This window comes from Lineus longissimus, chromosome 16, assembly GCF_910592395.1.
Source record: "Lineus longissimus chromosome 16, tnLinLong1.2, whole genome shotgun sequence".
Taxonomy (NCBI): domain Eukaryota; kingdom Metazoa; phylum Nemertea; class Pilidiophora; order Heteronemertea; family Lineidae; genus Lineus; species Lineus longissimus.
This window is the reverse complement of record NC_088323.1, coordinates 15,324,203-15,344,233: the sequence shown is the minus strand read 5'-3', so window position 1 is coordinate 15,344,233 and position 20,031 is coordinate 15,324,203. Positions and strand designations below refer to the sequence as shown.

At 43.4% G+C, this 20,031-nt stretch overlaps 1 protein-coding gene across 10 annotated transcripts in view; it reads left to right on the top strand.

Moving 5' to 3' along the window:
• LOC135500338 (tyrosine-protein phosphatase non-receptor type 4-like) overlaps window positions 1-20,031 on the top strand; it is a 134,434-nt gene that overhangs the window by 24,199 nt on the left and 90,204 nt on the right. For all 10 annotated transcript variants that reach the window (XM_064791744.1, XM_064791753.1, XM_064791750.1 and 7 more), the window contains exons 3-9: window positions 967-1,080; window positions 4,988-5,023; window positions 8,174-8,216; window positions 15,814-15,892; window positions 17,207-17,304; window positions 17,544-17,664; window positions 19,721-19,814. In XM_064791744.1, coding sequence (XP_064647814.1) covers window positions 967-1,080; window positions 4,988-5,023; window positions 8,174-8,216; window positions 15,814-15,892; window positions 17,207-17,304; window positions 17,544-17,664; window positions 19,721-19,814 — 585 coding nt within the window. The remainder of the gene's footprint in view (window positions 1-966; window positions 1,081-4,987; window positions 5,024-8,173; window positions 8,217-15,813; window positions 15,893-17,206; window positions 17,305-17,543; window positions 17,665-19,720; window positions 19,815-20,031) is intronic.

The following is a 20,031-nucleotide window of genomic DNA, read 5'->3' as shown; positions in this document are numbered from 1 at the left end:
ATTTTGGGGAAATTGTAATTGCTTGGACCTACATCAAACCTAACACTACATGACACAATACCATGCTCTTTATCCATCTTTCCTCCACATGAGGTGAGCACAATGGCCCTGGCCATTTTTTGAAATACGAGCACACCTATTTCTTCCATTATCTCCTGGTGTCATTTAGGCTCATCTTCTGTGCGACATGCGCCTGGTTTTGCTGTGACGGGTCACATTTGTTAGTCCTGAGGGTGTTCTTAATAGAGAGGTACTACTCTATACAAATGACACACACAATCCATGATTGTCCATCTCTACACAAACCCTTTGTATCAAAATGACCAAAGATCAAAGGTGGAACACAAAGTGACAAGACATCGTAATGTGATTAGATGTTGTTCTTAAATATGAGAATGAAGTTGGTCATGTACGATTTTAATAATCTATTTGCAACTGCTTCGAGATAACTAGATAACTCATCCAGGGTTTACCTTTCCAGCCCAGGGCGAGAGTTGGTGGAGAATTATCCCTTTTACCTCCTAAAAAAACATTTCAAAAAACTTTTTTCTTCTTGGCGGCGATGTATAGACGTGTCAGCCTTGCGTGTTCGAAACAGGCAGGGAAGACACTGGGGCTGGGCGTGTATCATTACAAGATGAAGAAGAATTAGAAGAAGGCCGCGGGGAGGGCAGTTGCACGACAGTTTGGCGACGGCCTTGTGATCGGGAGGTCCCGGGTTCACTTTATAACTCTTTTTTAACCCTCAACCTGAAATGTCTTGTGGTGCTGGATTGTGACTGCCCTTGGTTCTCCAGAAACGTTTCTTGATAGGCTAGTAATAATGTTTGGGATTGTAAAGCGCTTTGAAACAGTTGGTAGCACAGTGAAAAGGGCTATAAAAATCAATATTATTATTTTTTTTATTTAAAATATTATTATCATTATTATTAGATGTGATTCATCTTTTTCGCTTGTCTCTTTCAGAAACGTGCCAAAGCTCAGCATCTCTTGGACAAAGTTTTCGAACACTTGGAGCTGATAGAAAAGGATTACTTCGGGTGTCAGTATCTTGACACATCTCCGGGGCCCGATGGCATGGTATGTATCTTTCGCCACAGTTCTCCACAGGGTTTTCTCAAGGTAGGGTGGTACCCTTGATATTCAAGAAGTTTTGCCAGTGTTCAACACAGGGTAGGGTGGCCAGCAATTTGAGGTAGGGTGGCTGTTCCAAGGTAGGTTGGGCCACCCTGACAATTGGCCTTGTTGAGAAGACTGGAACTGCATGGTTTTAGGCCCAACTGGATGGGGGCAAGCACCGGGATTAGTACCCTTGATAATCAAGAAGTTGTGCCAGTGCGCAACACAAGTTAGGGTGGCCAGCAATTTAAGATAGGGTGGCCCTATGAAACCCTTTACAAAATTCTAGAGCAAGATACGGTGGCTCTTCCAAGGTAAGCTACCAAGAATGACCTTGTGAAGAACACTGCTCGCATTCGTGAGGAAAACGGTCACCTTTGAGATCAGATCTGGTTTCATAGGGCGTTTCTCCTGAGTGTGTAAAAATAAAATAGGCATTACGTATGGTCCCATAGACGCGCTGGCTAGTCGGTCCTAACTCCTGGGGGTTTCCAGCTAGGGGCATCTTGTTAGGGGGGATGCTGGGCACCAAACTGAACCAGGGGGCACAAGAAAACCGCCAAGCTGGGACCCCCAGCGGCTCAATGCCAAGAACTTTCGGAACATATCTTAACCACCATTGGCACTAAACACATGGCAAATGAGTATAAAGAATAAGTATTTCAGTCTCAAACTGTCCCTGTGGATCTTTAGAATTTCAAAATTGAACTTAAAATGAGCATTTTGGAGGCATTTTGTGCAAGTTGATGCTGGTAGAAGGACAAGATTTTCACAAGAAAAGTTTCAGACTTTTTGACTATTAGCTCACTTGCAATCCTGCCTTTAACTGAGAGTCGAGTTGAAAAGTTGGAATGCCGTAACTGAGTCACACTGCTGTCACATCAAGGCATTGGGCATAAAGAGGGGTGAAGTCCGGTGGTCTACGGGAGACCTACAAAGCCTTTGAAAACGAACTCGACATGAAACAAGAATGATTCGTAACTCATCAAGTGCAATTGGCCATATGATATCTTGCAACATTGATAACTGTTGGCGCTATTAGCCTCATATTTTTTCCGAGGCCATCGCATTGAGGAAAATGTGTGATAAATCATGCTCGTTATCTTCAATTTGCTAATTACGAGGAGAGATAATGTTCCGCTTTTCAAATAAACGGTACTCAGTTGGAACAATTGCAAGTAAGAAAAAATATAGTGTTTGCATATGGTTGGGTCTAGAAACTGTAGTGGTGTAGTGCCTTGAACTCTCGGCTGGTAGTCAAAGGGTCTCTGGTTCGATTCCCGCTTTCGGCTTGAAACTGTAGGCAGGTCTCTTTGTCTAAGGCCTAAACAAATTTTAGGGTAGGACGGTGGGAAGATTATTTCAGGGTCGGGCCTTTTTTGTAGTGTTGGTCGTTCAACCCGAAACACAGTGGGCCAAATTCATAAAGGGTGTTTAGTTAAAACAGCATTTAACTACTGAATAGACAGATTTAGGTCCTTCATGTAAATCTTCATAGAATATGAATAAGCCCTGAAACAAATTAGGGAGAAGTTACACATGTCTAACCCTTAAACGCTCTTTATGAATTCGGCCCGGCCTGACTCACCTCTCTCCACCCAGGGGTAAAATGGGTACTGGTCAGAAAGAGTGGAGATTGTAGCACTGGTTGAGCAGCTGATCTGATCTTTGCTGAAACAATGTGTGCTAGTTGCTGGGCTATTGCTGGTTCCTGGTCCTGGTGTGATCCCCATTGTCAAGTCAGCCTGACACAGTAGGTAGGTCACTTTGTCTAGCTTGTCTCTGCCCAGGAGTAGGCCTATATCTGAGATGTGCTGAAACAATGTGTGGTAGTTGTTAGGCTATTGCTGGTTCCTGGTCCTGGTTCGATCCCCATTGTCATGTCAGCCTGACACAGTAGGCAGATCACTTTGTCTGGCTTGTCTCTGCCCAGGAGTAGGCCTATGTGCTGAAACAATGTGTGGTAGTTGCTGGGCTATTGCTGGTTCCTGGTCCCAGTTCGATCCCCATTGTCATGTCAGCCTGACACAGTAGGCAGGTCACTTTGTCTAGCTTGCCTCTGCCCAGGAGTAGGCCTATATCTGAGATGTGCTGAAACAATGTGTGGTAGTTGCTGGGCTATTGCTGGTTCCTGGTCCTGGTTCGATCCCCATTGTCATGTCAGCTTGACACAGTAGGCAGGTCACTTTGTCTAGCTTGCCTCTGCCCAGGAGTAGGCCTATATCTGAGATGTGCTGAAACAATGTGTGGTCGTTGCTGGGCTATTGCTGGTTCCTGGTCCTGGTGTGATCCCCATTGTCAAGTCAGCATGACACAGTAGGTAGGTCACTTTGTCTGCTTGCCTCTGCCCAGGAGTAGGCCTATATCTGAGATGTGCTGAAACAATGTGTGGTAGTTGTTAGGCTATTGCTGGTTCCTGGTCCTGGTTCGATCCCCATTGTCATGTCAGCTTGACACAGTGGGCAGGTCACTTTGTCTAGCTTGCCTCTGCCCAGGAGTAGGCCTATATCTGAGATGTGCTGAAACAATGTGTGCTAGTTGCTGGGCTATTGCTGGTTCCTGGTCCCAGTTCGATCCCCATTGTCATGTCAGCCTGACACAGCAGGCAGGTCACTTTGTCTAGCTTGTCTCTGCCCAGGAGTAGGCCTATATCTGAGATGTGCTGAAACAATGTGTGGTAGTTGCTGGGCTATTGCTGGTTCCTGGTCCCAGTTCGATCCCCATTGTCATGTCAGCCTGACACAGTAGGCAGGTCACTTTGTCTAGCTTGCCTCTGCCCAGGAGTAGGCCTATAGGTAGTCAGAAATACTCAGTTTGTAGCTCAGCTCACCTGAGATCATCTGAGGTGAAAGGTTTAGGACAGATTGGACTGAAAGTGTTAACTCTGATGACAACCTATCACCGAGTTGATATCAGACTTTAAACCCCAAACTCTCTTAACTCTATTCTGGAGCCTGGCCTCAAATAATAACCAATAAATTTTTGGCATGTGCTGAAGTTTGTCCAAAAACAATCCTCAATACCTTGATGTGAAACATTTTCCCCTAAACACACCTGTCAGTGCTTCACTGTGGCAAGACCCACTTTCGAAAAAGAGCTCAAACTAAATGCAGAAAGCCTCGGTACCACTACCAATAATGTTATTTTTTATCGACTAATTAATGCCAATCCATTTGAATAAAAAACACTCATTAGAAATTGATATTTTTGGAATGCAGGAAATCTCCACCATTTCAAATGTCATTTGGTATAAATCCCAACTTAGTATTTTGAAGCGTTTTGAGGGGGTGTTGATGACTCTTGTGTTTCTGGTCTAATGGTCTGAAGTCTTGATCAGATGATCCGACCAGGACATGGGTCGCGTAGTAAATGATTCAGTGACCTTTCGAAGAGTTGATTTGTTATGGTTGTGTCTACTGAAGCTGCAGTTGATATATTAGATTTGGTTTTTAGCTCAGCTGTTGGGGGCTTTCCATCCATTGTCATCAGTGTCCATTTAGCTGAGTCTGTTTTGGGCAAGATGGCAGAAACATTGCATGATTGTAGCTCAGGGCAATATGCCTAGACCTATGACAGAATAAAATTTTTCGCAATTTCACCAACTTTAAGAAAAACTAGGGGGGTTTTCTAGATTTTGAGGCTAATTGTTGTAGCGAGAGTAATAGGGGTTTCTCGTGAGGGTGCATCCCATTTCACCCTAGTTTTTCATTTCACCTACTTGTCATGGTAACAGAAGTCAAACATTTTCACGTTTCTTTTCCATTTGACTGCCTCATACAAGTCCTCTAGGAGCCATTGTGTGATGTTATGACAAATGGCTTGGCATGTTCCTCATCATTTGACACATTTTGTTCTGATTCGTTGACAGCTTTTGCCAAACGAGCAGTTTGATTCAGAATTCATGGTAAGAACTTACACATTTGCCTCCTAGACCTAGGGTAGCTCCTAGACCTAGGGTAACTCCTAGACCTAGGGTAGCTCCTAGACCTAGGGTAGCTCCTAGACCTAGGGTAGCTCCTAGACCTAGAAGCCTTCTAAACTTAGGATGCCTCCAAGATCAAGTATGCTTCCCAGACGTAGGATACCTCCTAGGCCTAGGATACCTCCCAGACGTAGGATACCTCCTAGGCCTAGGATGCCTCCTACACCTAAGATGTCTCCCAGACCTAGGATGTATCCAAAACGTCTCCTAGACCTAGATGTAGGAAGTATCCTAAACTTCTCCTAGACTAGGATGCCTCCTACACCTAGGATATCTCACAGATCGAGGATGCCTCCTACACCTAGGATATCTCACAGATCGAGGATGCCTCCTAGACCTAGGACATCTCTTAGACCTAGGATGTCTCTTAGATCTAGGACATCTCTTAGACCTAGGATACCTCCTATACCATGTACACCTAGGATGTCTCTTAGACCTAGGATACCTCCTATACCATGTGCACCTAGGATGTCTCTTAGATCTAGGATGCCTCCTAGACCTAGGACATCTCTTAGACCTAGGATGTCTCTTAGATCTAGGATGTCTCTTAGACCAAGGATGTCTCTTAGACCTAGGATGCCTCCTAGACCTAGAACACCTCATGGACTAGGAATTTGAGAAGAAGAAGACAAGCTTTCTAACAGTCTTTTGATCTTGTTGCTTCAATAACTTTGGTGTAAAGGCTTTCTGTCTACCATTGCTTGGGATGAGGCTCCTCCCCTTCTGAAACGATCCCCTATGTCTTTTCTATAAAGTGATACTGGTAGGATTTATCTCAAGTATAAAGAAACTAGCCCTGCACTGGCTGGTCTTGGTACTTAGATTGAGACCTGATGAACTTTTGCCAAAGGTTTGGGGTGAAAGTTGAGCGCCACCTGTTTGTCTCGATTTTAGAACAGAGACCCAGCGCTGCGGTTTTGGTTTCAATTCTTTCACACCTGAAATATAACAGGCTGTCCACAGAAATCATGCTGAAAATTCTTCGGTAGTGGCTTTATCCCACCAAATCGGCTCCGAACCATAGCGGCACACTTAATGCTTACAAGTCCTCACGTTCTCATACTCTTTGGGGAATGATTCCTTCATTCAAGAGAGTGAATGCCGACTAGTAAGAAACTGGTTCTCATCATACGGCTATACCCAGCTCTGCAGCACTTGCCTTCACAGGATCTCCTCGGCTGAATCACCAACCCACCCTGATTAATGGTGCACGCTACCTCTCCACACGTTCATCACCAGTCGATGAGTGTGATTTTCTCGTCGAGTGAACCCATCTTTCACAGCGAGTGAACACCACTAATTCTCGAGGTTCGCCTAATCGATATATTCTGCCCATGGCATGTGGATAATTACTCTGTTGCCTTCTTGAAGACAGACAAGAGGAATTACGTAGTTGTATGGTTGTAGGACTTGGGGTACCTGGCTGCTAACCAGTGGTATGGTCGTAGGACTTGGGGTACCTGGCTGCTAACCAGTGGTATGGTCGTAGGACTTGGGGTACCTGGCTGCTAACCAGTGGTATGGTCATAGGACTTGGGGTACCTGGCTGATAACCAGTGGTATGGTCGTAGGACTTGGGGTACCTGGCTGATAACCAGTGGTATGGTCGTAGGACTTGGGGTACCTGGCTGATAACCAGTGGTATGGTCGTAGGACTTGGGGTACCTGGCTGCTAACCAGTGGTATGGTCGTAGGACTTGGGGTTCCTGGCTGATAACCAGTGGTATGGTCGTAGGACTTGGGGTACCTGGCTGCTAACCAGTGGTATGGTCGTAGGACTTGGGGTACCTGGCTGATAACCAGTGGTATGGTCGTAGGACTTGGGGTACCTGGCTGCTAACCAGTGGTATGGTCGTAGGACTTGGGGTACCTGGCTGATAACCAGTGGTATGGTCGTAGGACTTGGGGTACCTCGCTGTTAACCAGTGGTATGGTCGTAGGACTTGGGGTACCTGGCTGATAACCAGTTGTATGGTCGTAGGACTTGGGGTACCTGGCTGATAACCAGTGGTGTGGTCGTAGGACTTGGGGTACCTGGCTGATAACCAGTGGTATGGTCGTAGGACTTGGGGTACCTGGCTGATAACCAGTGGTATGATCGTAGGACTTGGGGTACCTGGCTGATATCCAGTGGTATGGTCGTAGGACTTGGGGTACCTGGCTGATAACCAGTGGTATGGTCGTAGGACTTGGGGTACCTGGCTGTTAACCAGTGGTATGGTCGTAGGACTTGGGGTACCTGGTTGATAACCAGTGGTATGGTCGTAGGACTAGGGAGTACCCGCTTTTAGTTCTAGGGTCACCATATTGACATCATAATTACATCACCTGATCTTATCTAATCTCCCTTCTCTACATGTTACCACCAAAAAGTCTGACTGCTACGCACTTTGTAAATGCCGACATTGCAATATCGTCTGGTCACTTTGCCTTTTAGTTCTAGGGTCACCATATTGACATCATAAGTGCATCACATGATCTTGTGATGATGATGATGATGATGAAGAAGTATCAGTATCACTAGTGTCAGAGGCACCCAACAAAAATCCAGCGTTGGAATACATGTACTGTATTTGGTTTGACCATTTTGTCTTCTAGTTGTAGAGTCACCAATTGACTACGTAGATGCATCACATGGGCTAATATTTATAAAGACTAGTAAATGCTTTTACTACAGTTTCCTACAGAGATGGCTAGTGTAAATGTACATGAAGATTAAGGTAAAAGCATTTACTGGCCTTTATAAAGACGAGTAAATGCTTTTACTACAGTTTTCTACAGAGACGACTAGTGTAAATGTACATGAAGTTTAAAGTAAAAGCATTTACTGGTCTTTTATGAAGACTAGTAAATGCTTTTACTACAGTTTTCTACAGAGATGGCTAGTGTAAATGTACATGAAGTTTAAAGGAAAAGCATTTACTGGTCATTTATAAAGACTAGTAAATGCTTTTACTACAGTTTTCTACACAGACGGCTGGTGTAAATGTACATGAAGTTTAAAGTAAAATCATTTACTAGTCTTTTATAAATATCAGCCATGGTCTTATTTTCTCTCTCTTCTACTTTCAGAGATGGCTAGATCCGTTAAAAGTACTCAAAAAGCAAATCAGAGGTAAGCTATTTTATGGTGGGGGTGTTGTCAAGTGCTGGTGTGAATGTACAGTAGAACCTACCTTAGTGGACACCTCCCTATTACGGACACCTCCCTATTACGGACACCACTCTATTAAGGACACCTCTATTAAGGACCCTTGTTCTGGTTCCAAATTAGTTGTTTCCATTCAATTTAACCTCTGTAATCAGGACACCTCTCTATTTAGGACATCATTTGTCAGTGCCGATGGTGTCCTTTATAGAGGGGTTCTACTGTATGTTGAGCAAAAACTGGGCTGGGCTGTTTGGGTTGCAGGATTGAACCATCATAGCCTGCAACCCCCGAGGCTGGGGTCCTGGGTCCAATACTCGGTCAGTCCTGGTATTCATGGATAGAGAGGGTTGAATCAAACGAACGTTAGCAAATGACACTATTCTTACAATCTGGAGATTAAGACACCAAGCCATCCCCTTAATCATCCTACACAGTAATCTGAGGATTTGTTCAGCTCAGTGTCGACGTTGAATCAAATCTTTTGACGAACTGTGTACCTTTGTACAGGAAGCTTTGTCGATTACCTGGGTAAAGTTGACTTGGAACCAATGGTAAAAATGTCATCGGTGATCTATTTATGTGAACAGCATCTTGCAAGAATACATTTGAATCTGTGTTGGTTTGACAAATGTCACCCTATTCTGACACTTGAGGTGTTATATGCTGCAGTCTTTCTGTGGGTGGCTGCCTTCGCATATTTCCAAAAAGATGTTCTACAAACATTCATGCAACATAACATTCTACATGTATAATTACAATTTTGGGACACATTTGCAGCATTTCCTTTAACTTTTAAAAAAATCGAAAGCCCACTTGTTTATACCCAAGCCATGCCGACTGACCGGCAGTGAATGTCAACGCTAAAATCTCCTCCTTTCACCGCCGACCAAATAGGTTAGGAAATCCGTCAGACACATGCTCATAAACGGGTGGCCAATGAAATTACTCGACACAAAGTAATTGAATGACGGCCTGAATTGATAGTGCCAACCTCAGGATCAGGTTACCCCTCTTCTATACATGCACTGTGCATTTGTGTCAGTTTAGCATCCCTGGAACCGTTACAAATTGAACACCTTGTCTTCCATTATGATGGCTTTCAGTGCGTGTCTCTTGCAAAAACCACGAGTGTAATGTTAGTGTTGTCGCGACATGGATGTGTGGGAAAGGAAGAGAATGCATGGAGACTACCAATAATGTAAAAACAGCCGTTCTGACGGCCGATCAGGAGGAGTTTATCGGCGGTGAAAGATGGATATACAGTAGAACCTCTCTATAAAGGACACCCTCGGGACTGACAAATGCTGTCCTTAAAAGAGAGGTGTCCTGATTAGAGAGGTCAAGTTGAATGGAAGCAACCTATTCGGGACTGAAACTAGTGTCCTTAATAGAGAGGTTGTCCTTAATAGAGAGGTGTCCGCTAAGAGAGGTTCCACTGTACGCACAAAGACAGTAGATCTGCATCACCCCATCTTGTGGTTGAAACATACTGGATGTTACAAAAGGTCTGAAAAGGCCAGGAAACTTTCACCTTAACTTCTTGCGCTGACAGCCATTGAGATGATACGAGGACACTGACATTGACTAGCATGTTGACCTTTACTCTTCTTACAATACATTGTACAGTAGAACCTCCCTTAGCGGACACCTCTCTATTATGGACAACCTCTCTATTAAGGACACTAGGTTTGGTCCCAAATTGGATGTTTCCATTCAATTTGACCTCTCTAATCTGGACACCTCTCTAGTAAGGACAGTGCCTGTCAGTCCCGAGGGTGTCCTTAATAGAGAAGTTCTACTGTACTTTACTGATGTGCCCTTTTTCCTGGCGTTGTGCTGATCTTCTATTGTGGGAAGGTGAAGTGATATTGATGAATATATGTAATGCAGCTAAGAACTATGTATAATGATAAGAGCTTTCAGTTTGCAGAACTCAGTTAACACTTTCAGTGCTAGGGTTTATTTTAAATAATAATAATGATAGTAATAATAATAATAATATTGAGGTCTTATGTAGTGTTTTCCATGTTTCCCTGTTAAAAAAGCGTTTGGGTTATCATATTACTACATCGGTCTCCACTGAAATCCATCAGGGGTTTCAAGGAGCAGCCAGAAGGTGCTCACTTGAACTTACAGTAGGGGAACCAAGCAGTGACTTGGCTGGGAGTTGAACCCACGACCTCTTGATCATGAGGTTGACTCTCTTTCTCTGCGCTACTGCTGGTCCGGATTTGGCAAGATCACATGGGGAGGGGGATTTTACCCAAAAGTCCTTGGGAAACATTAGCTCTCAAAACCAGAACTTGCTAAATGAGTTGATAGACCGAGAAGCGTACCTCTCCATCTTAGCAATTTTGGGGTTGAATAGCGGGAAAATTTATCTGTGTCGTAGATATACGTTCGATGGCACAACGTGTTAAGTTGTCGGACGTAAATGTACGTTTTGGCACTAAAAGTGTCATGGAAGGCATGGCTAGTAAAAAGTGTCTAGTGAAGTGAGCCTGAGGTTTCATTTCACCAAGAGTCAGCTGCTTTATAGCCTTCAGGCACGGGTGGGCAGCTGACCTATCGTCTTCAAAGCAGACGCCGCATCAGTCAAAGTGCTCTCCTTTCAAGTGGAGATCAGAAATGACTTCAAATGACCAGTATCGTCTTCTGATGGAATATTTTTAGAATCGCCCGTGACTTGGATATGCGGGCGTGAATCAATCCCGTTATCAGATAATCAGGCCTTTCAATTACATGGAGACCTCTACACCCTGTATTTTTTTAGCCTATTTTGGGGACATGTTTTTTTTGCTTTTTAGCTTAATTTGGGGACATTTCGTTGTGCCAATTTGCCTGAACATCGACGTCCTTATCGACTGACATTGTCACATGCACCTGAAAACTCATAATTTAGGATGAAAAGTATCAAATCAGGCCATTTAGGATGAGATTTGGTCATTTAAGGTGTCAAAAAACGCTTCAGGGGGTCAAAGTACCCCTTAAAAAAAAAATAATAATAATAATAATTTTTTTTTTTTTTTTTTCTATTTTGGGGACATTTTTTCAGGGTCTAATTTGGGGACATGCCAAATTTCCTACACCGTATAGCGCTGTGAAAATGATGTAATCGAAAGGCCTGATAATGCATAGGCAAGAGCTACAGGGTAAAAGTTGTGGTCCTTGGATGCAATTTTTTGCTCAGTTCTGTGGGACTTGGTTATGTTTGATTCAGTGGTTAACATATTTTTCCAGCAGGCCTAAATAGTTTCCATGTATTGTGTGATATGAGAGACCCCTATTGGTGACTTTGTATAACTTTATCTTGCCTGCCTGGCTCCTGCCTATAGTGTCCCTTCGATGCGCGGTACATACTTTCAAATGAACCCACCCTGACTGGCGTCTGACCTCGATTGAAAGATCAAGGTCAAACCAGAGTGAGTTGCATCCATCCACGTACATTTGTGTAACAAACATCAGCCGAGCTATATATTATTGTTTATTTTCGCCTAAATTTACATAGCCGGCCTTTCATAGGCCTATGAGACAATACAGTGTAGTTCACAAAATACTTTCAAGATAATGAGTCAGAGACTCACACGGGCCCCGACGTGAGTATTACAGGAGTCTTCGGTGGGCAATATCACCCGTTATTGATTAGTTATTTTATTAATTAGCTCTACTACTGCTAAGACTCCGTAAGCTCCCGCCGGTACCCACACAAGTTCCCAGCGCTCAAACTTCATTTCTCAAGCGGTAAATTAATTCAACATGGTTTGCAAAACGTCTGCCAATTCCAGAGTTCGCAAGTAAAATTTTCAGAATGTCATTTAGCTATATTTAGATTACTCATTCCGTCTGCATTTCATATGAATCTAACCCACAGAAGTACCATTGACGTGAGATCGAGTGGACTTAATGCCAATTGAAGAGAGCAAATCATATGCATTTTTGATTACATTCAAATAAATGAACACGATGAGTGCGTTTCTTGTTCAGAGCAGATGTCTGTACAGGGTGTCGCAAAAACAACAAGCTCGTTTTCCTCTTATAAGTGTTAAAGGGTAACTCGTGTCCTTAGTCTGTTGACTGGATCGATGATTCAAAATTATGTATCAATGCTTTATTTTGTGTTCAGAGTGAATTTGAAATTGACCGTGATTTCATATTAAAGGGTAGCTCGTGTCAAATTTCACCATAATGTTTTAGCTGTTTTTGACAAATGACTACGTCACTTTCTCATAAATCGGTAAAGTTTTCGAATCGAAATCCACATTTTCTAGAAATTGATGGTTTAATCCCGCCCGGACGGCTCGCTTCGATGCCGTTTTCGTTGATGACGTCACAACATGAACATTTTCGCAGTCGCGTTGGTTTACATTCAGCGATTTTATAATAAATCTAATCAAAAATGGAAAATTTGAGCTTTACATTTGTGATCAACAATTAAAAAGGGATGTATTTCCGCAAAGTTGTAAATCACATCATAGTATCACTTTAAATTCGTACTGTTTTGTCCTCTTAAGTGCAAATGCATCAAAATAGTAGTCCGTTTGAAATAACATGCTGTGGAGAACACTGCATGAGTGGACAGATTTTACAAAATCATGACATTGGAGGAGTCACCACTCTGTCTCTGCTATGACAAGCCATGGAGAATGCTGTAGTGTGCTGGTGTTAAATATTATCTACAGTAGAACCTCTCTATTAAGGACACCCTCGGGACTGACAGGCACTGTCCTTACTAGAGAGGTGTCCAGATTAGAGAGGTCAAATTGAATGGAAACACCCAATTTGGGACCAAACCTAGTGTCCTTAATAGAGAGGTTGTCCATAATAGAGAGGTGTCCGCTAAGGGAGGTTCTACTGTATATGATGTGAACGCCTGGTTCACCAGAGAATGCCTGGATGACATCAGGCAGTATGTCAAGGCATCACTTGTCGGTCTAAGGGTGTCCTAAATAGAGAGGTTCTACTGTATTTAACAAAATCATGACATTTGTGGACCACTCTGCTATGAAAAGCTGTGGAAAACATTGATCCAAAATATCTACAGTAGAACTTCACTATTACGGACACCCTCAGGTCTGACATGTGCTGTACTTAATAGAGAGGTGTCCTGATAAGAGAGGTCAAATTGAAGGGAAACAACCAATTTAGGACCAAAACTAGTGTCCTTTATAGAGAGGGTGTACTTTATAGGGAGGTGTCCACTAAAGGAGGTTCTACTGTATCTAATAATATGGGACTGATAAGCACTGTCCTTTATAGAGAAGTGTCCTGATTGGAGAGGTCAAATTGAATGGAAAGACCCAATTTAGGACCAAAACAAGCATCCTTAATAGAGAGGTTGTCCTTTATAGAGAGGTGTCTGTAAAGGGAGGTTCTACTGTATATGATGTGTATGCATGGTTCACCTAGAGAATGCCTGGATGACATCAAACAGTTTTAAAAATACTTGTAAACATAATAGAATGATGTGTAACATCTTCAAAGGTCATCTGTAAATAGCGAGATTAAAGACACATCTTGTTTTCTGATAACCCGCCAATGAGTGTGGCAACTATATGGCTTGAGGTGACAGAAAATGCATAATACTAGTATGCCAGAAAGATTTCAGTCATGACCGAATTTAAATATTTACCATCCCCGTTTAGAAATGATGTACAGTAGAACCTCTCTATTAAGGACACCTTCGGGACTGGCAATAGCTGTCCTTAATAGAGAGGTGTCCTGATTAGAGAGGTCAAATTGAATAGAAAATACCAATTTGGGACCAAAACTAGTGTCCTCAATAGAGAGGTTGTCCTTAATAGAGAGGTGTCGGCTAAGGGAGGTTCCACTGTAGTTGGGCCACATTTGACTAGGAGTCCTTTTAAGAATTGCGCTTATTTCGTCAATTGATGACCTTTTCTGGGCCGAGATTGGGAATTGTAGATGAGAATTCCTTTTAGTTTTCTGTGTAACTCTGAGATACTACTTGAATACTAGCCACAATGCTAACAACTCCATTCAGCTGTGGTTAATCTTAACCGAGGAACTGAAGCCTTTAGGGAGAGCCACACCGATGTTTACCTGAAGTCTGAGTTCAGTTCGTTTCACAGCAATATTACTCATCCTTGTGGAAATATTCAATTAAATTGAAACAGATACAGAAAGCTGTGTGGAGTAACATACATTGGCTAGCTGTAACAACCAATTACAGTGGAACCTCTGTTAGCGGACACCTCTCTATTAAGGACAACCTCTCTATTAAGGACACTAGTTTTGGTCCGAAATTGGTTGTTTCCATTCAATTTGACCTCTCTAATCAGGACACCTCTCTATTAAGGACAGCACTTGTCAGTTTCTAGGGTGTCCTTTTAGAGAGGTTCTACTGTACAGTGTTTCTGCTGCGCCAATATGCTGTGTTAACCCTTTTGCTACCACTGGTCTCTGGCAGTATACGTACTCCTGGCCCTCACCCGGTAAAGACTAACTGGATGGGACCCCAAGTTCGCATTGGAAACGTTTCATTGTGAAGTAGCTAGCATTACCTAATTGTAGGGTAGGGACGAGGTCTGCATTGAGTCTCGTTTTAGGTATAACCAACCAAGGGGCTGAGGTTATGATCACAGGAAAAGGCCTAGCTGTCGTGGGGACTGAGGTTATGATCACAGGAAATGGTCTAGCTGTTGTCGGGACTGAGGTTATGATCACAGGAAAAGGTCTAGCAGCCGTGGGGACTGAGGTTATGATCACAGGAAAAGGTCTAGCTGTCGTGGGGACTGAGGTTATGATCACAGGAAAAGGTCTAGCTGTCGTGGGGACTGAGGTTATGATCACAGGAAAAGGTCTAGCTGTCGTGGGGACTGAGGTTATGATGACAGGAAAAGGTCTAGCTGTCGTGGGGACTGAGGTTATGATCACAGGAAAAGGTCTAGCTGTCGTGGGGACTGAGGTTATGATCACAGGAAAAGGTCTAGCTGCCGTGGGGACTGAGGTTATGATCACAGGAAAAGGTCTAGCTGTCGTGGGGACTGAGGTTATGATCACAGGAAAAGGTCTAGCTGTCGTGGGGACTGAGGTTATGATCACAGGAAAAGGTCTAGCAGCCGTGGGGACTGAGGTTATGATCACAGGAAAAGGTCTAGCTGCCGTGGGGACTGAGGTTATGATCACAGGAAAAGGTCTAGCTGTCGTGGGGACTGAGGTTATGATCACAGGAAAAGGTCTAGCTGTCGTGGGGACTGAGGTTATGATCACAGGAAAAGGTCTAGCTGTCGTGGGGACTGAGGTTATGATCACAGGAAAAGGTCTAGCTGCCGTGGGGACTGAGGTTATGATCACAGGAAAAGGTCTAGCTGTCATGGGGACTGAGGTTATGATCACAGGAAAAGGTCTAGCTGTCATGGGGACTGAGGTTATGATCACAGGAAAAGGTCTAGCTGTCATGGGGACTGAGGTTATGATCACAGGAAAAGGTCTAGCTGTCGTGGGGACTGAGGTTATGATCACAGGAAAAGGCCTAGCAGCCGTGGGTTGGCTAACCAGCCTTTTCACATTTTATTTACGCACGTTTTGTTTATCGTTACAGTCCCCCCACCATATCTGTTCTTCTTCCGAGTGAAGTTCTACGTTTCTGACCCTAGCAAGTTACATGAGGAGTACACGAGGTGAGTCAATGGAATCTTTTTTTCATGGCCGATCTAGGGTCTTCCCAGTCCCACCTTTGCACCTACTTTGGGTTGCAGTTGCACCTACTTTGGGTTGCAGTTGCACCTACTTTGGGTTTCACCTAGTTGCTCCTACTTTGGGTTGCACCTACTTTGGGTTGCAGTTGCACCTACTTTGGGTTTCACCTACTTTGGGTTGCAGTTGCACCTACTTTGGGTTGCAGTTGCACCTACTTTGGGTTGCAGTTGCACCTACTTTGGGTTTCGCCTACTTTGGGTTGCAGTTGCACCTACTTTGGGTTTCACCTACTTTGGGTTGCAGTTGCACCTACTTTGGGTTGCAGTTGCACCTACTTTGGGTTTCACCTACTTTGGGTTGCAGTTGCACCTACTTTGGGTTGCAGTTGCACCTACTTTGGGTTGCAGTTGCACCTACTTTGGGTTTCACCTACTTTGGGTTGCAGTTGCTCCTACCTGGGTTGCAGTTGCACCTACTTTGGGTTGCACCTACTTTGGGTTGCAGTTGCACCTACTTTGGGTTTCACCTACTTTGGGTTGCAGTTGCACCTACTTTGGGTTGCAGTTGCGCCTACTTTGGGTTTCACCTACTTTGGGTTGCAGTTGCACCTACTTTGGGTTTCACCTACTTTGACTGAAACCATGTTTCTCCAAGTGGACCATAGATCGCCAACAAGATTTTTCCACTTGCTCCTGTTCTGGGCAGTTCTCTCAACATGGGTCCAGTTCATCCCTATTATCCTAGCCCTGTCTGCCAATCGTCCCCATGTGGTCCTTGGACGCCGTCTGCATTACGAATTCCACCAGAGTGCATGCCTGGTGATGCTGTTCCTTGGCACCTTCCTCCATCTTTAGTCTGTTGACAGGATCGATTATTCAAAGTTGTGTACCAATGTTTTATTTTGTGTTCAGAGTGAATTTGAAATTGACCGTGATTTCATATTAAAGGGAAACTCGTGTCAAATTTCACCATATAATGTTTTAGCTGTTTTTGACAAATGACTACGTCACTTTCTCATGAATCGGTAAGGTTTTCGAATCGAAATGCACGTTTTCTAGAAATTGATGGTTTAATCCCGCCCGGACGGCTCGCTTCGATGCCGTTTTCGTTGATGACGTCACAACATGAACATTTTCGCGGTCGCGGTGGTTTACATTCAGCGATTTTATAATAAATCTAATCAAAAATGGAAAATTTGAGCTTTACATTTGTGATCAACAATTAAAAGCGGATGTATTTCCGCAAAGTTGTAAAACATGTATAAGAACTTAGTTTTCATTTTCTTCTCTTTTCAGATATCATTTCTTCTTGCAAGTGAAGAAGGACATCTTGGAAGGGCGGTTAAAGGTGCCTATCTCAACGGCAGCAAGTTTAGCAAGCTATGCAGTGCAATGTAAGTAGGAAGCTTTCCTGAGCGCATTTTAAGATGCAGCAGCAAGTCCGTTTGTTGTCTGACATTAAAATGTCTATGCCAGGGCAAGTAAAAGATCCCACATAGGTGGACAGTAGCCTAGTGGACTCCATACCCCTGGTAAAAGTCCAGTGAGGTTCTGATACTGATTGACTTGGAACAAACACATGTATTTCTTGCCTCATTTCAACAAGGACTGTAAATTTATTGTATCTTTTCAGCGGAACTAGGTGATTACAATGCAGAGGAACACACGAACGGTTATCTGCAAGAATTCAAATTCATTCCAAATCAGAGTGAGGAGTTCGAAAAAGAAGTTGCCAAATTACACAAAACTCACAAGTAAGTCATTGTAGCTGAACGATATAAGTGGTTGATAGTGGCTGGTTCTGAAAACCTTTTATCGTTCCAATTATGGAGTCCGAAATCAGAGACTATAGTAGTACGTCCATGTGGCAAACTTGGGCGCAAGATGCGGCGTTCATTGATCAAGGGAAAACTTTGTCTTCTTCTTCCCCGAATAAGTTCCTATAATGTCTCGATTCCAGTACATATATCGTGTCCGTGAGTTTCAGAGTATTCCACGCGGACGTTGGTTTTGTGGTGGTGAACAAGCTGTATAAGAGAACAAACCAAGTCTTAATCAAACTGTTACAAGACACCTATCTACGAAATGCGAAATAACCGACCGAAAATGGGAAATTCCGACGTTACTTACGTGGTCCCAGGTCTTTTTTATCAGAAAATACAGCCAGATCCCTGTCTGGTCTAACACAGCCAAAGGTCTGCACGCTCGGCCTCTGTCAACATAACTAAAGCACTATAGGGCCTAGGCCTAGCAAGCCTCTAAACATGGTAAACAGCATTACCTAATCATATTGATCATATTGACTTAGGTATTAACCACCTATGCACAATAGGGGTTCTACTTTCTATTATTTTGTCACAGTCCACAACATGGAAAACCCTGGCGGTTTTAAACCCCGGGGATACTCCGAACCAGAAAAAGCCCGGAGAGGACACGGCGAGGACTTCCACTACATGGAAGCAGTTACTGAACACGGCGATGGATGGCGTGGTCTATGTGAAATTCCTGTAGAACTCTCCGATTTTTTGTTATTGTTGGAGTTGCGATTGGTGATGGTTACGTTCAATGTTTACCATTATTGCGATAGAGAGAAATATGAAATACAAATAATGTCGATGTCGTCAGATTACAGGAGCGTCGCGGTTTTTCTGCAATGTTTACCTTTTTGACGCATGCGCAGTGGTAACCACGCCGCCTGTCGCCGAGTGTAGAAACTAACTGACGCCGACGTTTTTGTGATTACACTACATAAAACGCCGTGCTTAAATTAGCCCCCATTTAGCCCTGAATCCATCGCCGTGACACGAAAACACCGGCGTTTTCTAGCACCGGTGTTTTCGAGGGGAAAATTAACAGGCGTAAGCGCAAAAACTCCAGACCAACACCGGCGTTTTATGTAGTGGACGCGACTCTTATAGTTTTTTTGTAAGTTTGTGAGTCTACCTTGATGACGTTAGCTGGTCTCTTGGGTTATCAGATCTGAGAATCTGATCGTAACTACGTGAGGTCAGCAGACATCGTCATCAAGCGATCTCTGTCAACCATAGTATTGATAAAATCTAAAGTGTATTTTGAAAAAGAACCCTAATATCTAAAAATATCTAAAAATATCTAAAAATATCTAAAAATATCTTTAAATATCTAATCAAGAACGAAGCTGATTCTTTTTTGGTCAATACTTGGGATATTTCGCTCATTGTTCACAGAAGTGTTATAGTTTGGACCCTCCCTTAGCAAACACCTCTCTATTAAGGACACTATATAATGTGGTCCCAAATTGGTTGTTTCTATTCCATTTGACTTCTCTAATCCGGAAACCTGTCTATTAAGGACACCTTTCTACTAAGGACCACACCTGTCAGTCGTGAGGGTGTCCGCAATAGCATTCCGCGACGTTACTATTTATAGCTCACAAGGTCATTTGCATAAGATATTTATGACGTTTTAGTCACGTGACAGTCGGACATCGACACTTATTTCTACGCATTTGAGCTTATTTCAAAGTCAATTATCTTTGACCCTGCATTGTTTTTAGCATGAATGATACCATAGAGTCAGAGAGAGAAATATTCAGAACAATTATGTAGTATTTCCAACACTCGGACATGTGCCAGATTGAATCTAACTGCCCTAGTTAGAAAGCCTGAATCCATTACGAAACCGCATGTTTGTCCGACATTGCCCGTAATTCAGCGATGGGGAAATAGAGGGCAGCAGCTGCAGTGACGTCATCTTCGCGGAATGCTATTGAGAGGTTATACTGTTTAGAAATAGTATTTTGAATGTTTAATTTTGCTTCCAACCTTCCAGAGGCCAGAATCCGGCGGACGCGGAATTTAACTACTTGGATCGAGCAAAACGGCTCGAGATGTATGGGGTAGATTTACATAATGCTAGGGTAAGGGTAAGCATTTGTAGCCGCATGTGGGATGTAGCCGGTAGCACCTAGCACTGGACTGGTTCCTGGTCCTACTGATATGCTAAGGTTCTAGTAGTAGGGATTGGGAACCAGTCCGCGAACTGTACGTATAATGCCTTTGGACGAGTATTTGATGAATCAGCAAACCATCTCTTAATGTTTTGAACGGAATGTGCTGTGTAGCCATATTGTATGGTGCAAA